The following is a 21,227-nucleotide window of genomic DNA, read 5'->3' as shown; positions in this document are numbered from 1 at the left end:
TTTGACGGCGATTAAAATCATGTTATTAAAATATTGATTTAAACATAGGTATGTGCAGAAAAAAATGTTTTTATTTATTTATTTATTTATTGATGAATTAATTAATTAATCAATTAATTTATTTATTGTTTATCTCAGTAGTAGTTTCATCTTCTTAAGTCCACATTATTTTATTAGTTAAAAGAATTAGCATAATTATTTACTATATAAGATTAATTTATTTTTTAACTACGCGCGGTAACAAATACACGTTTGACGGTGATTAAAATCATGTTATAAAAATATCGATTTAAACATACGTATATGCAGAATTTTATTTTTATTATTTATTTATTTATCTATTTATTTCTCTTTTGTTTATCTATCGTTTATTTATATTTGTTTATGCAATTTGAATTATAGAATAAAAGAATAATTTCAATGCAAAGAAAAGACCAAAGGCATTCCGAATAAATCGTTCATCTTGCGTTCACCGTTCGTTCACCGTTCACTTTGCGCTCGCGTTCGCGCTCCGTTCGCGTTCTGCGTTCACTCACCGTTCACCGTTCACACATCGTTCACCAAGTTGCGTTCACCGTTCACACATCGTTCACTCACCGTTCGCTCTGCGTTCGTTCACCGTTCGTTCAGCGTTCGTTCACCGTTCGTTCACCGTTCAGGTGGGAAAGTAGAACGTTTCAGGGACTGTAAATATATTCTTTATATGTAAATCAATTTGTACAAGAATAACACAAATTCCTTTACATTTTCTTTTAAAGTATGGATGATATTGATTATGTTTTAACTACCAAGCCCAATAATTTATTTATACTCGACAAGTCAGGTTTATTTTTTATTCCAGTTTTTTTCTAATATAGATCACTCATATTTGACCCATTTCCTTTCAAAAAGGCATTTATTTAAACTCCAATGATTTTCAATCTTTTTTAAATGAAAAACTGTCTTATTTTTACTTTTTTTTAAATCTGGAACACGTTATATTCATTTATGTTGCAATATTAATTAATCTGCATATGGTACGGGTACTACCGGTATTTTTTTTCCAGAATACTTTTTAAGGAATATTCCAGATTTGCATTTGCATAATTATGTTTTCAAATTAATGATTGTGATAAATTGTTTGTAATGAAATTAATATTTGAAATATTTTGAAGAGGCAACAATGTAAAAAAAAGAGTCCAATTGATTGAAATGATCATCATTAGGAGGAACAACGCCATCCATCCCTTTCAAATGATAATCAAATGTATATTCTTACGGTATAAATCCCCAAGCTAAGCAAACAACCTGGGCATCCTTTTCGTCAAAGTTATCGATACGTATCCTGCTTAATGGACCCAGAGCATAGACCGGTCCATCTCCATTTGAATCAGGAACGAGACCAGAATCAGACGATCTTATTGAGGATGCATTGAGACCAACTGTAAGTGACATATGTATGTTCAAGTCTATACTATTAAATATCAAACTTTTCATGGGATTTTTGAACAAAATTGTACATAAATGACAAGCGTTTCTATGTTTGTGCCGAAAAATGCATGAACAATTCCTTGGCAAAAAATACTGTCACACCTCATTTTTTTTTACTCTTTGAATTGATAATTTTGATGAAGGATATAGAGATAGCAAACAGTATTCAATCTCAAAGTCCATAAATCAATAAAATAGGAGCAGAGCAAACGTGGACCTCCGAAGCCTCAGAGGTATGGTAAGGTGCATTGGAGGAGTGGGCATCCCCTGCTGACTGGTCACACCCGCCATGTGGTCCCTGTCATGATCAGGAAATAACGGAAAAATTCAGTGTATAAAAACGGACCAACAACTGGTATGAAAAACGTCAGTCAGCATTTAACTCAATGAAAAATTGTCTTTGCTGACAAGGTCATTGTATCGACCATAGAACTTACGAAATGATGACTTTAAACGAGACTGTTGATATTCTTGATTCATCAACTTGCCTGTCAATAATTTACCTCGTTTTAGAAAATGTTCATACGTAGAGCATCCTCCTGCGTATCGAATAAACTGAGATATATATACTCCGTATGCAGGTGATGAAGGTATATTGCTGCATAAGTAAGGGAAGTTGAATATAGAAAAGTTAAAGTCATCATGTTTATCATATAGCTTGGTTGTTAGATTACCATTAACGTTTTTTTGAAGCGAAATATCCAAGTAGGAAATAGATGTGTCAGACTCTGTGATATCTTTTATCTCAAGCTCACCAGAGAATATCATATCGACGTAGGGATGGAAATTACCATTGTTAATTGACAATACGTCGTCGCTATAACTAAATGTCGAGTTGAAGGCCACAGCAAGTGTTTTCTTCTTTTCACGCATAATATTTTGCACAAATTCTGCTTCATATGAATATAGAAATAGATCTGCTACTATCGAAGCGCAATTTGTACCCATGAGAATTCCAATACAAAGCTTTAGATTTACCGAAAAATAAATACTCATATAACATCGAACAAGATTGTATTCTGTTTGATATATGAAATTAGAGTATCGTTACGTTATATATCTAAATGCTTACAACCGCCATGTATTATTGATATCTATGCTATATTTTTCTGCTCCCCGAGATCCACTGTTAACCACGCCTCTTTCTGACCGGAAGCTGTCATTGCGCAGTCTAGCAAGTATCTACTCCTGTTCCCGTCCACTGCTTGACTTGGTGAAAAGTATCTGTTATTGTATCTACTGACCTTTACAGGTTTGTTAAAGGCGAGGTTTGCTTTGATAAATAATGAAAAACAATATGTTTGACTCAAAAACCATATTCTGACTTTTCAAAATGCTAAATGTTTTCGATTTTAGTCAGTTAAGGCATTGATATGCATTTGTGTATAAAACAACTAACCGTATTGTTGAGCATTATCAATAAATTGGAGAGACACAAATAATACATAGAATATTATGGACTCCATATTAGAGATGAGTGTAGTCATATGAAGGGAAAACTTCCGCATTGAATATAATAATTTTTTTATCTCCTTTTATGAGTTTTATCGTTTATAAACAGCATTTCGTAAATTGTAGTCTCGTTATCCTGGTCTTGCTAGCAGGTAAAACCTATGACTTAGGCGCAGGGTTCATAGAAGGTGTTATAAGTCAACATGGGATATTTAGTTATATTGGACAACAGACGTTTTTTCTGTTGATTTTCCAGTATTCTGAGTTTAACAGCCCGCTTGCTTTTTTTTATTTGTTAAGTTTTCTCATACCAATCATTATTCAATTTTTCAGCTATTTATAAATTAATTATTAATTCAATGGTCATGTTTTCGTCTTGCATATTTTTGTACATAATTTTTATTCATAACCTTTTTGTTGTTCAGCACACTTATTATATAATTTGTTAAAATCAATGCTAAAATCAATCTAAGCAAAAAGAGAAATGAATCTTAAAAAGATTATGTGTCAGATATAAATGCAAAGACAACTAGTCCTTGACTCAGAGTTGTATGTATACAATTTAAAAATTGTGCATGTTTTTGGAGGTTAATAATTGAAAGAAAGTGTTCTCGAACCTTTAGGAAGGTTAGAGTTCACATGTGTAGTGCATCGTAATGGAAGTTCAATTGTGATGTGAAGAAAAATTTAACAAGCGACGAAAATAAAAAAAAACGACGAGATGATGCGTAGAAAATGCTTTGAATTTATATATTTCATGAATTATTTATAAAATCTTGGAAAATTACTAAACTTTATAGCAATATTGCCGAGTAAATGAAGAAAGTATATCGGCAAATATGACGTCATCAGCCTTGACATGACGCAGTACAAGTGATCCAGAGGAATAAATTCGCTGTTTAAATATCTACAAAAATGCTTCAATAAATATAGAATAATTTCTTTTTCTTAACCTTATCATTAAAAATAAAAGGAAAAAAAAAATATATTGTATAAGAAGTATGATTTATCTAAACGCATTATATTGGGGATGTACAGGGACAACAAATGTGTACAATATCGCTAAAGCGATAAGCGAATTCGTGATTTCCATCAAAAGTGCAAGGGGAAAAAGTTTGTTTGAGCTGAAATATGGAATATTAATTACTTTTATAGTGTTTACTTTGATACTAGATTCTCTTCTGCTTTACATTTTATATTTATATCAAAATTTAAGCGAAAATATTGTACGCCTTTTCATCAATATTTTGAGTACTTCCAAAACAGTACAGACTTGTTGTAAGCACTTTTTAGGTAGAGAAAGTAAACATAATTTAATGTGAATCAGTTTTTTCTTCAAATCCAAGCGTAAGCGCTTGCACTATCCCCTTTTTCTTCACTCAATGTTATTTTTTGTCTAGTCACGTGACAAGCTGTTGATACATGCAAGATAACTAGTACTGTGTATGGCCTAGTCCTATCCATTATGGAAAGCTATATTATATTTCCGACATGTTTTAGTTACTTTATTATAATTCTTATAAAAACGTAATATTCTTATCAAATAGTAATATTAAAACGGTGCTAGGATCACATTTTCCATTTCGGTTCTAGAAATAGCTGAGTACGGTATATGTTTTCTTCTGTCACAGCCTGTGATGAAGAAATAAATCGCAAAAATAGACAAAAAAATGTTGAATAGAATTTGACGAACACTAACAAATAGTAAAGTATGGAGATAACAAACAGTATTCAATATCAAATTCATAAAAGGATACAAAACCGGAGCAGAGCAGATATAGGAATACGATTTCTCGACAATGATAGATTAATTGAAAAATAATATCCAAATTATAATTATAACCTTGATCCAGCCGTCCCCCAAACAAAAATTAATATTTTAACCAACTTAACCCCAAACAATCCCGTTAAATACATTCATCACCATAGACCACCTATTGCGATGCCTATGGATCCTTTTGATAGTAGATATAATCAGCAAATAAGATTATCTTAAGGCTTATGCTTAAAAAATAAACCATTGTTATTTTTTAAACTATTAGATTCAATATTTAGCATGAAAAATTTATGTTCGGCTGTAAGAGTAAAATATTGATGTTTCATCAGCAACATTTTTACGCTTAAAAAACACTTGACAACTTGGTCTACATCTTTAAATTTCATAGTGCATTAGTTTTTCAAGATCAATGTCTGCAAACTATATCTTCATGACACCAAGACATGTCAAAGAGCACAAGGTGACTTACCGGTGTGCAGGTGATGCTCACTCGTCCATGGCACTTGATCCCACCTTTGATGTTTTGGAGGTCCGTGTTTGCTCCGCTTATATTTTGTAATATCCAATAAACTTTAGAGCTCGTATACAGTTTTTTTTATTTGCACATATTTTATTGTGTTCATTGTTTTTGGAGAACAAGAAACTAGTACAATTTCATAAAGAAATGATAAATTATATATTTCAACTGGCGAACGTTAATTTATAGAGTACCTCACTGCAAGCCTCACATCAATGTACTTGCTTTTATTATCTTGTATGTCAACTCCAAATTAAACAATTAAGATTAAAAATCTTCAGTTAAATAGTAGCCCATTGAGATATTTATGTTTTATGATTCTTTCAACTGCTTCTGACTAATTTCATTGCAAACTCATGCAAAAAAAAAAAAAAAAAAAAAAAAAAAAAAAACAAGCCATTGTTAAAACCATTGCTGTCAATTTATGTATTCTTATTTCTAAAGTAAGATTTTCACTAACGCAAGACAAGCATTAAAGTCAACATAAAAAAACTGATAGTTCATGGTCAAAAAGTAAAAAAAAATATTCTAATAAATCAGAAGACATTACTTAAAGTACACATAAAATCGAGGAAAAAGTGGATCAGATTGTAGAGTCAAGGTCATCGGTATTTCAGGCCGACACCTTTTGGATATGAAAACAACAACTTCTATCAATCAAAAGTTAATATTGACGAAAAGTTATTGTCTGTTTACATTTCAAAGGAAAACAAACCACAAGACAGAAAAAATGCAGACGGACAGAATTGAGAGGCACATAATAAAAAAATTGTCCCTTAATCTCCGGGGGCATAAAATAGTATTTATACGCCGCCAGTACATGTTTGCATTATTCGAAACGTGAAAAAAAAAACTACATGTAACAGTATGGGAATTAAAACATTTTCCCCTTTTATTTTGATCACTTGATAATCCGTCTACTCGATCAAGGGTAGGACTCATGGCGGGTAAAGCTGCACAGGTAGACAGTAGATATTTTTCGCCTACAGCGCACCTTACTCGTGATGATCTTCCGTGTTACTGTTTTTGTGTCTTCTTCAATTTTTTTAGACATATTTTTGTTTGATTTTTTTTCAAGATTGAACCGTGTTTGAAATGCTTTCTTCTCTTATATTTCACATTTCTAACAACATAACATTTTAATTGAGATTCGTTATTTAATGTGCTTCTTAAACAACATTAATATGAAAGTAGTCACCCAATTTGTACCAAGTAGTTAACATATTTTTGAATTTCTTCCAGTTTATTATGTTTTGTAGAGGGACTGTGTGTATGTTTTATATCTTGTGATTTATTTCCTTCAGATCAGAGAAGATGCAAATGATCTAGTTTTTAGACGCATTACTAACTCTGAATTACAGGGAGGAAATAAGGAAATGAAGCTATGCATTTGATTTTTCACACACCCTTTTCATTTTCTTTCATCTTAAGTCATTTTAGTCGTTTTTTTTTAACATGTATCCTTGTGGGAATTACCAGCATTTCACAATATTTCCTTATACAGAGAAAAGTTTAAAATACTTTTTGACCGACATTATACTGTAGAGCACATTATATGGAGACCAACGGGATATAGACATGCAGAATTATAAAGGTTTGCAGGCAAAAGCTTGGATATGGTATTTAGAAACCCGGAAAACACTTGAAATAAAGAAGTCATATTACCTTCAAAATTATTGAAGCGGATAAAATGAAAATGTAATCTTTAGTTCATTAAGATACAATAACATCCTTAAAGTTTAATTAACTTTCTGCAAAGCATTTTAGAAAAAGATACAGAATTACAGGCAGACTGAGGAACAAGCAGCCAGACGTGAACGAAATATTTCGTCCTCTTCCTCTGCTTTCAGCTGTGACGGACTAGTTAGTTTCACCTTGTAAATGTTAAATTGTCTTACAAAGATCATAATAATGTCCATTGTTTGTCTTCCTAATGAATTTTATATTCATACACTTAGTATTGTTTTTTTATTTACATCAGTCCTTGAACTTGTTTGATTAACCCTTGTATAAATCAAAACTTTTAACGGATTGGTTTAACTTCAGTTATTTTTCCACTAGATGACTAATTCATAATTATATCAATGACGAGTTTTCAGAGTAAGAAAAAAGAAGTTACAAGGAAATAGAAGTCAATGGTTTATAACCATGTAACGCATATTCATGAGTTTCAATTATTTAATGTTTTGATTGCTTTCTTTATTCTGAACAAGATTTATCGCATAATCAATTATAACTACCTTGGAAACGTTTCCAAAATTATATATTTTAAGCACCCTGAACATATCTGAGGCAAATAAATATGACTTTTAATAAGTAATTTATAGAATTTATTCCTTACGTATCAATCATACAAACATATAGGTAGAAAATCAAAAATGCTAAGATTGAAACTTTCTCTTACATATCTTTTTTGTCTTATAAGCTGTTTTTTTTTATTTCTTAAGCTACTTCGTAAATAAAAGAAAAATACAATATTTTCATACCAGATTATCTATACCAAAAAAATTATAATTGGTTCGTCGATGCTTATACTGTTAAAAACTGTTGTTTGTGTTGTATATTAACCAATTTACGTGATATATTTCAAACGTTTAATCAACCAAGATTAATGTACTCAGTTATAGATTTGACATCATTATTAGTTATTTCCATATAGTGAGACGCGTCTATTGCTGTATTTTTACTAGACACTGGATCGTGGATATGAACATACTCGGATTTGTCTTCTTTCCTAGCCATAGTAGTCTCGTACGCTGGATCTAAATTGCTAGAATGAGACGGTCGACAATTTCTTCGCAAGAAACAGAGAAAGAGCGTTGTAACCAACAAGATTATAACAACAGAGAGTAATGAGACTGTTAGAAGGAACGTGCTGTTCGAAATGGATGTTTCTGCAAAGAAAAGAGAAAAATTTTTTTTAATTCATATACGAAACTTTTACAATGATAGTTATGATTATCGAAACACTGTTCAGAAAAGCGTGAAACAGTTGCGGGCATATCTGTGCCTGTAATAAATATCATTAAATGGTTAAAGTTACACAATGATTTTTTTTTGTATTAGGAGACCATTCTCAGTAGTTCAGATGCAATGCATGTATTGGGAAAAGTATGACAAGAAAAGAATTTTTATATTTGAAAAAAATATAAGAATTTGATAAATACATTTGATGTTTAACTAAATTTGCCATTAAGTTTTCAAGAAACTGTATCAGACATGAATTGAATAATTAACTGAAAGGAGATTAAGCATTAAAAAAAGTACGTTTTACTGAACTATATTGACTGAACTATACTAAATTATTTACTGCTTTTTTTGTTCATAATAATTTTAATATGGAAAAATTATCTTTTTTTTGCAAAAGACACCTTCATTCAGTTCCCATTTTCATCCAGATGTATCATATGCTTAAAGTAATATCATTATTTTATGTTGTTAGATAACGAAGCAGTACTATTCTTAACTTCTACAAATATTGTTAAAAAAGATTGTTCAAATTTGTTCAAATTAAAATCATACATATGGATATTCTTGGTTTTACTCCAAAACATTTTATATGCTTACCTGTATGATGTAAAAAGATTCATCTATTTATTTCATTATTTTAATGACGTTGTAATGGAATTTGAATTCCCAGGCCTATTTTTCATTTTTTTTGTTTCCTCACAAATAGGCATGATACATTTAAACTTTAAAAATATATAAACTGAAAAGGTATTTAAAAAAGATAAATCATAATCCAATTAAAAAAAATTGATTAAAAATCTTTAAATCACAACACAATGCAGAAAAATTGAAAAGATTTTTTAACAAAGAGAAATACAATTACCGGACCATAACACAGACATAATATTGATTCATGGATTGATATATACATGATATCTTTTGATTTAGTTTCGCGACCAACTTAAACTCGCGAATATTAATCGTCGTGAACAAATAATTTAGCTTAGTATTTGTAAAAAAAATCATTCCTCTGTCGCGTAAATTAATCGTCGCATGGATTCTACTGGACGAATCGCGAATTAAAGATGACGCGAATAATAGTTGGCAATTACAATCACAGTGATCAATCGGTTTAGTATCAGAAGTTTTGTCTTAGTATTTACACTTCAAAGTTATTTTTATACCTGACATGGGAATTTCATTCTGACAAAAATCTCCAGATCTGCCTTCATTACATCTATTACAATACCCCGTCTCTGGATTACATATATTATCTCTGCAGTCGTTGCTACAAGACTGATTACAGATAACTCCATAGAAGGTCGAGGCACATACTGTAATAAAAGGATTAAATATAATGACGTTTGGTTAATAAGCAAGGGTACTAAGGGTAATTCATAGAAGAATATTAAATCTCTTTACAAAAAGATCTAAATTTCTAACAAGTGGACTATACCTACTCACGATTGTCGCCCGCGTGGCGCAGTGGTTAGAGCGTCTGCTCTAGAGTCGCGAAGTAAGGAAATGATCCTTACGTCGCGGGTTCGAATCCCACTGCGGTACGTAAAGACCGGTCCTTCGGATGAGACCGTATAAACCGAGGTCCCGTGTCACAGTAGGTGCAGGCACGATAAAGATCCTTCCCTGCTCAATGGCCCTGAGTGCCGAGTATAGGACAAAATTTGTAGCTTTCCGCCTGCAAGTGTCTCCATATGAGTGAAAGATTCTCAAGAGGGAAGTTAAACAATCTGCATTCAATCAATCTACTCACGATCCTGGCATCTTGCTACAATCCAGCCGTCCTTGCATCCTCCATCACATGATCCGTTCACGTGATCACACGACATGGGATCCAAACAATGTGGACTACAGTAATCCTTACACATCAGTCCGAAATGTCCAGGTTCACATTCTGAAAAGTTATACAATTAATTACTTCTTTTTTTTTAAATAAGCGTCAATAAGAAAAATAGAAATATAGGAAAAAAGAATATAAGAAATTTAGCGTCCTTTGAATAACCTGCATTTTGATTACCTAATACATATATTTTATCATAAAAGTAATTTGATCCAAAGAGTGGTATCGTCGAGTTGATGGGTGCATATCTTCAGATCCAACGAGAAGGAAAGCGTCAAGTACTTGCATATATCAGCAAAACGTGATATTGCTCTTCGAATAAAGTTACACCTCCCACGATAACTAGCTTGCTTTATATGAAAATATACTAAATAAAGATACTTCTTCAGAAAAATATTATTTCTGAATTGATTATGTATGATGTCTTTTTGTGCAAAATATGTTCAGTGACAATCATGGCAATAAATGAGAAATGCACTAGTACAGAAAAAAGGCACAGTATTTTTATACGTAATTTAACTTGAATTTTTTTTTATTATATATAACATATGAAAAATATAGATAACCTTGATCACATTTATCACCTATCCATCCAGGAGAACACTCTCCAGGACAAAAACCATTCATGTGGTTACATGGTTTATCACTGATACACTGCCCACATTGGACAGAGCACATTTGTCCATATTTACCAGTTTGACATTATAAATAATGTATGATACGATAGCCAAGGCATTGAAATAACGACATATCTTCAATTTTTCTTTGTATATTCATTACGTGTCAATAGAGAAACACCGACATCTTACGAACGAACGTAACCAAAAACGGGGATCAGTCATTGTAGTCTGTTGTATTCACGGTTGCATTATTGAATTCTTCAATTTTATTGGGATTTCGATAGATAAAATCCCCACAAGATACCTCAAAGCCACGTCTTGTCGTAATCGAAACCGTGACGCAGCAATACATTTCAATGGACATCTAAACGAGCAAAGGGGTTCGAGAGGGGAAATGAAAAGAAAATTCAAAAAATGTCATTCTGTGGAATGAAATAAAAAATAATAGTATGTGCGGATCTAGTAGGAGTCGAAGGAGGGGGATACTTTACGAAGGGCGGTCGGGACAATAATGTATGGTCTAAAACTAAATTGCAAAAACCCAAAAACTTTAAAGAAATTCTTATTCAAAATACTATATGCTGCTAAAAATAAAGTTAATATAGCTTTAATACACAGGTATTGTAGCCATATTATAAATCCAGGGGGATGCACGTTCGTAATTTCTCGGTTGATAAAGCTTCTTCATACAAACATGTATCTTATAAATCTTTATATAATTCTCACGGGTGCTAGTGGATAGGTCCCCCTTTTAACATCCCAGACCCAAATCTATTTTTTAATTTCACTGTAAAAGCTCAAAGGCTTCTAGAGATATTGCTTGAAACAAAAGTGTAACAGACGGACAGAATTATAAGACGAATGGGCAGACCGAAATTAATATCCCCAACTTTCAGAGGGGGGGGGGGGGGGTCGGCGCAAAAATGGAAGTTTTGGTAATAATTTAAGATATACATGTATGAGAGCAAGTTCCATATTTGCATGCCATCATAGGACCTATGCCCCCCACCCCCCCCCCTCCCACAACCGCTGGAATATATATAAATCCGGGTCCAAAGAATTAGTACTAGACGGTTAATTTATGAAAAAAAACAAATATGAATATCTTGGAACCCGGTATATATGTATATTGGAGGTGGGTATTGGGATCGAGGTTGTCTGGTCTACAAGCACTTGTGATAAGCATATATGTGCACATACTTTTGAAGGATGCCATGACAACTAAGTGACAACTACGTTTTCATATTATTCACACTTTTAAAAGTCCGGTATCTTTTTGTCGGTATTCTGAAATCAATCTTTATTTTTTGTTTTACAACAGGATGGTGAATATATATTTTTTCCTTACAAATGAAGCAAGTTATAATTTCGGTTATAGTCTTTAAATGTATATTGGACCTTCGGTCAAAATAACTCTGTGTGTGGTCAAAAGTATAAAGTGTATCTTTTAATTTTATATTTTGACGATTAATGCATGGTTAACAAACAATGACATAGTGGAGCATAACATTAATGAGAAAAATGTACCACCCTACATCAATGCATATTTTTAGCCTTTTTTATAATCCACATATATAAACAGATATACATCATGTACACACGTTCGTATATAGGAACGGGGTTGAGGGGTTGGGGATAAGACCCCCCCCCCCAATGAAGTCGACAAATAGACAAATATTATAGAAAACTTAGCTACTGTATACGTATGCCCCCTCAATAAAAATTTTTTCTTTCATTTCATTTTCCCAATGAATTGTTTGGTAGTGACTTTAAAATAAAAAAAGTTTGGTTGTGCCCCCACCCCCAACTGAAATTGCTTGCTTCATGCCTGTTACATATAATTTATTAAAAAAAAAAGCAGCCCAAGATAATTTAATTAAGATCGCCATTTAATACATCATCTAAGAAGATACTGTCTACCATGAATGCTCGTTTATTTCTTTGAAGTGATATTTTAATACATTTAAAAATCTCTCTCTCTCTCTCTCTCTCTCTCTCTCTCTCTCTCTCTCTCTCTCTCTCTCTCTCTCTCTCTCTCTCTCTCTCTCTCTCTCTCTCTCTCTCTCTCTCTCAATACAAGACACTTTATAAAGCGCACTACCCATTTACTTGATTGCACGGATTTATTTATTTTTTTTAGCCTGTAAAAAGTAACCTTTCCCCATATGAACAAGGCATACACTACGAGTAGTTTGTAAACGTTTAAATCACTGACGCATGACAAACTTGTTTCCTAATCTGTCTAAAGTATTATGGTGCATTTTCTTCTATTTGTTCGCTTTTTTAAATTAACGTTGTAAGTGATTACAGTAAATTTGACAAGCAACTTTCAGTTACAAAGTGGTTAAAACACTATCTGTTCTATTTTATACATGTACTTTTTTCTTCCGATTTAAAATTTTCTATGGGTGCAATCACTGGTCCCGAGAAAACTATCGAGATACGGTAAGTTAGGGCGAGTTACGTTCGTTCGAAAGATGTCGGTGTTTCTCTATTATCCATTTGATATACATATATCTCTTTAAGTATTTTGGCCATACTTTATTCTATTGATCCTTAGTTTACTAGTACAAATCTTTGTGTTTGTTATGAAGAAGCATTTGTATTAGAATTTGAAGGATGTTCAAAAAGTTTGAGGACAATGCTAATTTATCGTCTTATTATTTTTCTTTAGAAATAAAAAAAAACAACATTTTCATCAATGTTGTCCTGCAATTTTTTTTAAAAGAATACGAGTCCACATGACATGGATATAACCACTGCTGACAGATAACATTTTACAAGTACATCAAATTGTTGAGATGAATGTTATTTGTGACAACATCTGCATTTTCCGTCTCCTGTAAGTTTTGAAATAAGTCATGTTTCAGAGGAAAAATAGAATGAAGTCAGGTTATATATGCTTCTGAAGACTACATAAATGAGAAAATCCCGCTATCATTTGATACATTCACAGTACAGAAACGTCATTGTTTTCTTCATGTCTTCTATTTATTTTTCAACAAGTAATAAAATATGTGCCAGTTCTTCAAACAAAAGGGCTTTAACATTAGACACAAAACGTTTAGATTCTATAATATGTCTACGGGCTATTTAGGTAGTCAAGAATATATGGCTATATTTTCTTTTTGAACTTTAATTTCAACCTTTAATTTCTGCTAAGTTTCCAGTTTGAGAACAAAAATGAATGCTAGTATTCAACAATGCTCATGAATTTATTTCTTTTTAAATATATTGTTTGTTTTTATCCGTGGCCTATAGTTGATAATTAATGTAATTCATAATCCTTCACCTTCAAGTTATACTTAATACAAAATTAATCAAAAGAAAATAAAGTTGAATCAAATAAAAGGAAAAATTGTTTTGAATTGATTTAACATTCAAAGCTTACTACACAGATACCTGTTTCACAGTACTGTCCAGTGTAACCATTATTACATTCAAAACATTGTCCTATCTGAAAGTGACACGTGTTATTCAAACAGTTCTGAGGACACCGGTTGCAGTTTTCTCCGTAAAATCCTAAATCACATCCTGCATAAAATGCATAAGATAAATAGTGGCAATCTTCAAGATAAAGATAAGAAGAACATAATATTTTGTTGATATTTTTCTGCAAGTTCAAAATATGTTTATATTAAAACAGTGTAGAAATATCTAAAGGAGGATGAGCATGTTTCATAATAAAGAATAACTGTTTTTAAATGCAAAATAAATCTTTAAAAGTAGTGACAAGTTTTAAACTCTACTCCTCTGCAATGTAAAAAGGGGTAAGATAACGAATAACATTTGGATGTTTGAAATTCATGTACTATATTACATATTTATATATATACACTAAATGATGCTTATAGCGAACACGCGTATAACAAAATTGACACTTGCAACGAAGTGATTTTCATTTCCATGAGTTTATCATACATTGTTAACTGATGCATGTAACAATAACGTATAATTCTAATAACAAAGAAAATAGCCCCGTCCCTGGCACTGAGTTCGTCATGAGCTTTTATTACTGGGTTTGGAATTCAAACAAGGTAAATGTTGAGGGAATTCGGTTTGACTTAACGAGGTCGAGTCTAATTTTTACCATAGGGATTTTAATAATTTTTTCTAAGTTATTTTTCATTGTTATATTTATTGTTTTAAGATTAAAAAATCGAATGTATACCACCCCAATTTCTTCGGAGGCCATCTCAAAAGTTGTCAAATTTTCCTATTGGACCCTATTGGAATTTGTTGGAATTGTGCCAAATTATGACAGAAATAACGAATGTTACCAATGAAAATGGAGCAAGTAGACTGTCAGAAAGTACCCTGAAAAGAATTTTGAGAAAGGGGGGATATCGGAGGAGGCTTGTAAAGAAAAAACTTCGGATTTGTGAAGTCAACAAGAAAAAGCGAGTTAATTGGTGTAAACAATACAGATACGAAACTGTCGATGGGTTTTGGAATAATATAATATTCAGTGATGAATGTAATTGATGGAGAACAACGCGTGTATGTGTGGCAGAAGGACGGGGAAGAATGGGACCCCCCTTGGGTTGCACCCCCTCCAGGACGGCGCCTTGATTTGATGGTGTGGGGATGTATAACAGCTTACGGTGTAGGTACTTTATGTGTTGTTGACGGTAATATTAATGCCGAAAAATATATTGAAATCATCGATAGCAATTTATGGCCTGTTGTAGCCAGGCATTTCCCTAACAATCGGTATACCGGTATATTTCAAGACGACAATGCGCCTGTGCACAGAGCACGAGTAGTAAAAGATTGCGTGACTAGAGAGGGAATAACAACACTTGAATGGCCAGCCCAAAGTCCTGACTTAAATATTATCAAAAATTGCTGGAAAAAAATGAAACATGAACTTAATATAAATGTTCATAACTTGAGGACCAACGATGACCTTGCAGTAGCCGTTCGACAGGCCTGGGAAAACATCCCGCTTCAATTCATTCAAGGGCTATACCAGTCGATTCCAAGAAGAATTAAAACAGTAATCAAGTCAAAATGCTGTCTTACAAAATATTAAGGTTGGTGCAAATTTAATTAAGTTAAAAATTTGACGAAACTTAGGTGACCTAGTTTTGTTTACATCGCCGCCATTTTGTTTTTTTACGAATACTTATGACCCGAGACTGTAATTTTTTTTTTCACTATTAGAGAATATACTTTAATTTTGTTTTAATATTAAAATCCAAATATTGGAATAAAAGATATTTCCTAACATCGTTATGCATAGAAAAGCGAGAAAATTGGGTTATTTTGATAAATTGTGCAATAACCTGGGTTCAAATAATATTTCATGAATAAGAATTATAGTATCTTTACTCGTTTGGAAATATACAGATTCAGCTAGCATTAAATTGAAACATTCTTTATTCTATACTATAAGAATGCAAGCATATTACTTAATCACACTTTGTGTACATTTATTGCAGAGTTAATAAATTAATGAACGATTACTTTTTTACGTTTTTTTTCTTCTTATTATCCTGTAATCTTAACTTAAAGCAAGCAAAGTTAAATAGAGTATTGAAGAGAAAATTGAGGGGACGAAGGATGTATGGTCACATGAATCAGTTTAATTACGTCATAATCTCTGATTAAGTACAAAACAAGATTTAAACCACAGTACGTATATTATTTTTAGACTATTTGTTGGAGTTCACCAGATTGTATCAAAATATCTAAAAACATTAAAAATTTCTTTCAATTATTATCAAATTATGGAATAGATTAATCCACTCATCTATTTCCCTACACTGCGCGTCCAACGAGTCAATGACGTCATAGTAGATCTCTTTGTACAGTAAGATTATACACGGTAAAACAGGGTAGTATAATATCATAAAACGGGACATGACCAGTACATGGTGGGGAATTTTGTAAATTAGAAAACACAAAAAATATTTTTACATGGTTGTTGACGGAGATATATTGTAAGTATGTCTTATTTCACTTATTTTGCAAACGTGTAAAGTCATAGTTGGGTTTTCCCGTACTCGAGAAATGTAAACATGACACGTTTTATTCATGCTCATGTCTTGTTTAACTATGTCCTGTGCAATATTGATCTCAGATTCACTAATCGATGCTTTTACAGTTAATTAATAACACGACGATCTTTCATTTCAATGTAAATTTTTAACATTGAATGATAGGTTTTTCTTGCAAAATAATTTTTTTCTTGTTTTAAGTTGTCTTAAGAAGTACGTAATTTTTCGTGTCCAGATGCGGTGTGTCAAAAGAATATTGCTTTTTCGAATTTTCAGCCCTACTTAAACTCTGTAATATTTTAAAAGGCACATGTTTGCTGACATATTTTTATCTATGCTGAAAAAAAAATCCATTATGGACCGAGTAATGGGCCTAGAAACATGGAGAATCAAAACTTCACTTACTAGACACAATTGGGTATAGTATTTCAAAAATCAGTCTAGAAACCTATACAACGGCTTTAAGGTATGTGGCACATACGTAATTAGAGATATACAAAATAATCAAAAAAATTGAACAAAGGGTATTTTTTTAGGTAAAGGTCCTTCTTCCCCTTAATTCCAAAACAGATACTATTAATGTGTTTTTCTATCAATCAAAGAGAACAAAACAGTTACCTTTAACTTCTATTTCGCACATATTCATATATGAGAATTCGGATACATTAGGAAATGACGTTTTTTTCCTTGTATTGTAAACAGTGACGTAACGACCAGAAGTTACACAATCAAAATTTATGTTATTCTGTTGTATTTGTTGAATGTTATGTTGATAACAGAGAGTTCCTGACCTCCAGTCTTCTGTATCAGATACATACACAGAAAATCCAGACAAGGTGTTGCCTTCTGTAGAAAAATGAAACATAAATAATTACACCTTATGACGATTTGTCTTAAAGTAAGACTTCGATATGGCATACATTCCTATTTTATATTTACGCAGCATCGTTAAGGCTGAAAAAAAGGAGGCTGGGCCTAATTTTTGCGGGGGGGGGGGGGTTACTCTGACGTCACAAAAATATAACTTTTATGCATTCCTCATAATATAAGAAAATGAAATAATGTGCAGCTTAAAACTGTATTAGCATAATAAACAACAATAAAACTTATCAATGCATTTAAAAACAATTTCCGTTTTTGCACTTCTACTTTCCGTTGATTTTTCAAAGTAAGCCTTAACAGTGCTGCGTAAAAATCTGTCCTCATATTATTGCAGAGAAAACAAATATTGAAATTCTTACTTTAATACCTTCGACCAAATTACATTTCCACTTTCGCAAGGATCTAGGAAAACATTAATATATGCTGTACCTGTCACTTGGATTATCTTTTCCGACCGATGACGCAAGAAGTATTCATTAAGTAACTTTTTAGTTGATCATGTTGTGTTTAGAGAATTTGGCTATGCCAATAAGGTCTGTTAATGGTACCCATGGGAATGTGGCTATGCTAAAATGATCTTCCAATAACGGACAGCAATTGTTACCTATGAGAATTCCAATAGATTGTTGGAAGACCTGGTCACCAAAAACCACATACATGTAGATATTGTCAATAAGAAACCCAAGCATCTTTTTGATGTCAATTTCAGAGTACGCGTGTGTGTGCAAATAGAATGTGCTTTATCAAGTGGGCGAAAGGGTGCGAGGGATGGGTAAGAAGCAGATACCGTGGCTATTATGTGTGATTCATATGAAGTTAAAGTTTATTAATCAGGTATATTAATTTATATCATTGGTTATGTTTTCTTTCGACAGTCAGCTATTTACATGTATGTTTCCCCGTCAGCCTATTCGATAGTTTTCCTTTTAACTGCGGCTTTGATTAATCATCAAGCTTATTTCTCTTGAAAGAGTGAAATTTCTCAAAAAAAAAAAATGATAAAAAGATTTTAATGCTTCCTTATCATACCTGGGTTAATTCTACCAAGCTTACTTTGACATTTTACAGCTACATGAGATCCTGATGGACAGCCAGATGGTCCTTTTGGACATGTATTTATGTTAACTTCATTGCCTGTACAGTTCAAGACATTCTCATAAAATGCAGTCGATGAATTATCTTCAGCTACGTTATAAGATGGATTATCTCTAAAAAAGGTCAAATAATAGTTTTTAGAAAATATTATAAGTACAGAAAACAACACATAGAAATTCAAACGCTAAAAAGTATCTTAGATGATATGTTAGGGGAGGAACATTTTTGTTATCTAAAGTTTTTATTTAAAATAAAAGTATCTTGAAAGTATCTTAAATTTTTAAAAAGTACACCCAACTTGTAAAAGTAGCATTACATGTAATTCAATGACAAACTATTGGGACAAAATATATCATTTAGGAACCCATCGTCATTTCTTACATGTACATGTACAGGGTACACAATTTAAGATTTTCCATTTAAGATTATATTTGATATTTAATCTTTTATAATTTAAAATCCACATGGCTGATTTTCATTCAGCTAGTCAGTTCTTTTTTTGTTCAAGCCCTCTCTAAAACAGATCTGCAGAATTTGATCCAATTGCTTTAATAGAATGATATGAAAATCAACCTAAATGACTATAAATCTTCTAGATATGTAGACACGCGGCTAGGATACGTTTGTCCGTAAAATATCAAACAGATCAGTCTGTAGTAACTTCTCTGACCTTCATAGATTTGACGTCATAATAGCATATGACGTCATGTCACTAAGTTTTACATTCCTTTCATATTGCATGTCGATTTTTTTTGGCGATGTTGTTTCATTCAATTGTTTGGATTGTTTTTAAGCTCCAGAGTGCTGTTATGATGTTAAACATTTGAAAATTATACATCTACATTTTTCCGCTTGTCCGATATGCACCAATGTAAACAGTTGCGAAAAAATGAATGTGAAATGCTCCCCTAACACATCAGTAGACAGAGTTAGTTTGAATCGTGATTTTATATATATGACTAGCAAAAAGTAATTAAAAAGGATACATTGAAGATATTCTGTGTGAATCAAAAACAAAAATAAGTCCTCTATTTGTATTTTGCTGGGGGTTGTATGTAGTTTATTCATTTTTGTATAATCGCGATAAACAGTGGAAAATACCCTTCTTATTTAGTGAGTTGAATTTATCGTAAGATATTTTCTTAAGAAGTAAAACTCAAAGTTGCCCCCCAGCACTTTTTATGTGCTAGAGATTACGATGAATTGATCTATGTAGCAAACTTTTCAAAATGATTTAGTTTTGCATTTGTGCTGACACAATTTTTGTGCAATATTTAATATCTGAAATGTCTGTCACGTGATCAACAAAGTCATGTGACAAAAATGCTTTATTATAGTACCTGATTAAACTCTTAAGACAAGCTGACTGCAAATTCAAACAAGGATTATACATTGAAATTAAAATCCAGCTCAAAATAAATCGTATATTTTTATAATGCATTTTTAGCCTTCGGACAGTCTTATCATAACTCTGAATGGGTATGAATTCTTATAAGTTTTTCCGTGGCATAGTGTCTTTGCGAAATATATTGCAATATTGATTTATTTGAAACTATTATGGACATGCTAGGTTGTACTTTTTAGAAAACCCCTTTCAAGAAGATCACAAATATGCATTAAAATACGCATTGCAATTAAATGACAGTGTAGAATTGTTTTAAAATAAAAAAAAAATAATTTTTAATAAAAAGATGTACAGGTACATGTGGAAAGTCCCATCAGGATAAACTATGCAATCAATATTTCAAATGATAATGAAATACATATACTTACGGTAAAAATCCCCAAGCCAAGCAAACGACCTGTGCATCATTTTCATCAAAGCTATTTGAACAAACCCTTCTTAATGGACTGGCAGCAAACACTGTTCCGTTTCTTTTTGAATCCGGAAAGAGACCAGAGTCAGCAGATCTTATTGAGATGGCATTGTGACCCACTAAAAGTGACATATATATGTATAAGTCTATTATCATTAAAGATATTAAGCTATTCTAGAGGATTTTTTAACAAAATCGTACGAGGATAGCAACTATTTTTATTTCTGTGTTAGCAAAAGCATGATAAATTCTTCTTGGCAAATGAATAAATACTTGACTGTCTTAGATAAGCACCCTAAACGATACAATCTATAATATCGATTCATTGCCTGAGAATTAACGAATAATTAATGTTCACGTCAATGCAACTAATGTATTGCGTTTGACAACTTTCATTTTAATATGAAATGAGAGAATCATAACAAATATTTTTAAATGCTTACAACCCCCATGTAAGATTGATATTGATGCAATATTTTTCTTCTCTCCTAAGTCCACTGTTAACCACGCCTCCTTCTGACCGGAAGCTGTCAGTGCACAGTCCAGTAGGTATGTACTCTTGTCCCCGTCCACAGCTTTACTTGGTGAAAAGTATCCATCATTGTATCTACTACTGACCGTCACAATTTTTCCCCTGGCAAGATTTTCTAAAAAGTAATATTGTATTTTATTTATTCCACTCCTGTTCCATCTTTATTGACATATTTTAAAACGCAACTTTTATGCTATTTGATTTCTAATATTCTTAAAAATAAGATGATTTCTTATATTAGCTAAAAATATTTTTT

General features: G+C 32.1%; 1 protein-coding gene across 1 annotated transcript in view; it reads right to left on the bottom strand.

Annotated features, from left to right (window-relative positions):
• The window catches only part of LOC134260437 (multiple epidermal growth factor-like domains protein 11), a gene marked incomplete at its 3' end in the record, with an annotated part of 88,004 nt that overhangs the window by 66,443 nt on the left and 334 nt on the right, over window positions 1–21,227 (bottom strand). The window contains exons 2-5 of the mRNA XM_062742993.1: window positions 20,883–21,086; window positions 20,396–20,558; window positions 18,581–18,735; window positions 17,264–17,491 (exon numbers count right to left, since the gene is read on the bottom strand). Of these exons, the coding sequence (XP_062598977.1) occupies window positions 17,264–17,491; window positions 18,581–18,735; window positions 20,396–20,558; window positions 20,883–21,086 (750 nt within the window). The remainder of the gene's footprint in view (window positions 1–17,263; window positions 17,492–18,580; window positions 18,736–20,395; window positions 20,559–20,882; window positions 21,087–21,227) is intronic.

This window comes from Saccostrea cucullata, unplaced genomic scaffold, assembly GCF_032062105.1.
Source record: "Saccostrea cucullata isolate Sc308-1 unplaced genomic scaffold, CSIRO_AGI_Scuc_v1 ctg3018, whole genome shotgun sequence".
NCBI classification, from domain to species: Eukaryota; Metazoa; Mollusca; class Bivalvia; order Ostreida; family Ostreidae; genus Saccostrea; species Saccostrea cuccullata.
The sequence above is the reverse complement of the archived record's forward strand: the minus strand, read 5'-3'. Positions and strand labels throughout refer to the sequence as shown.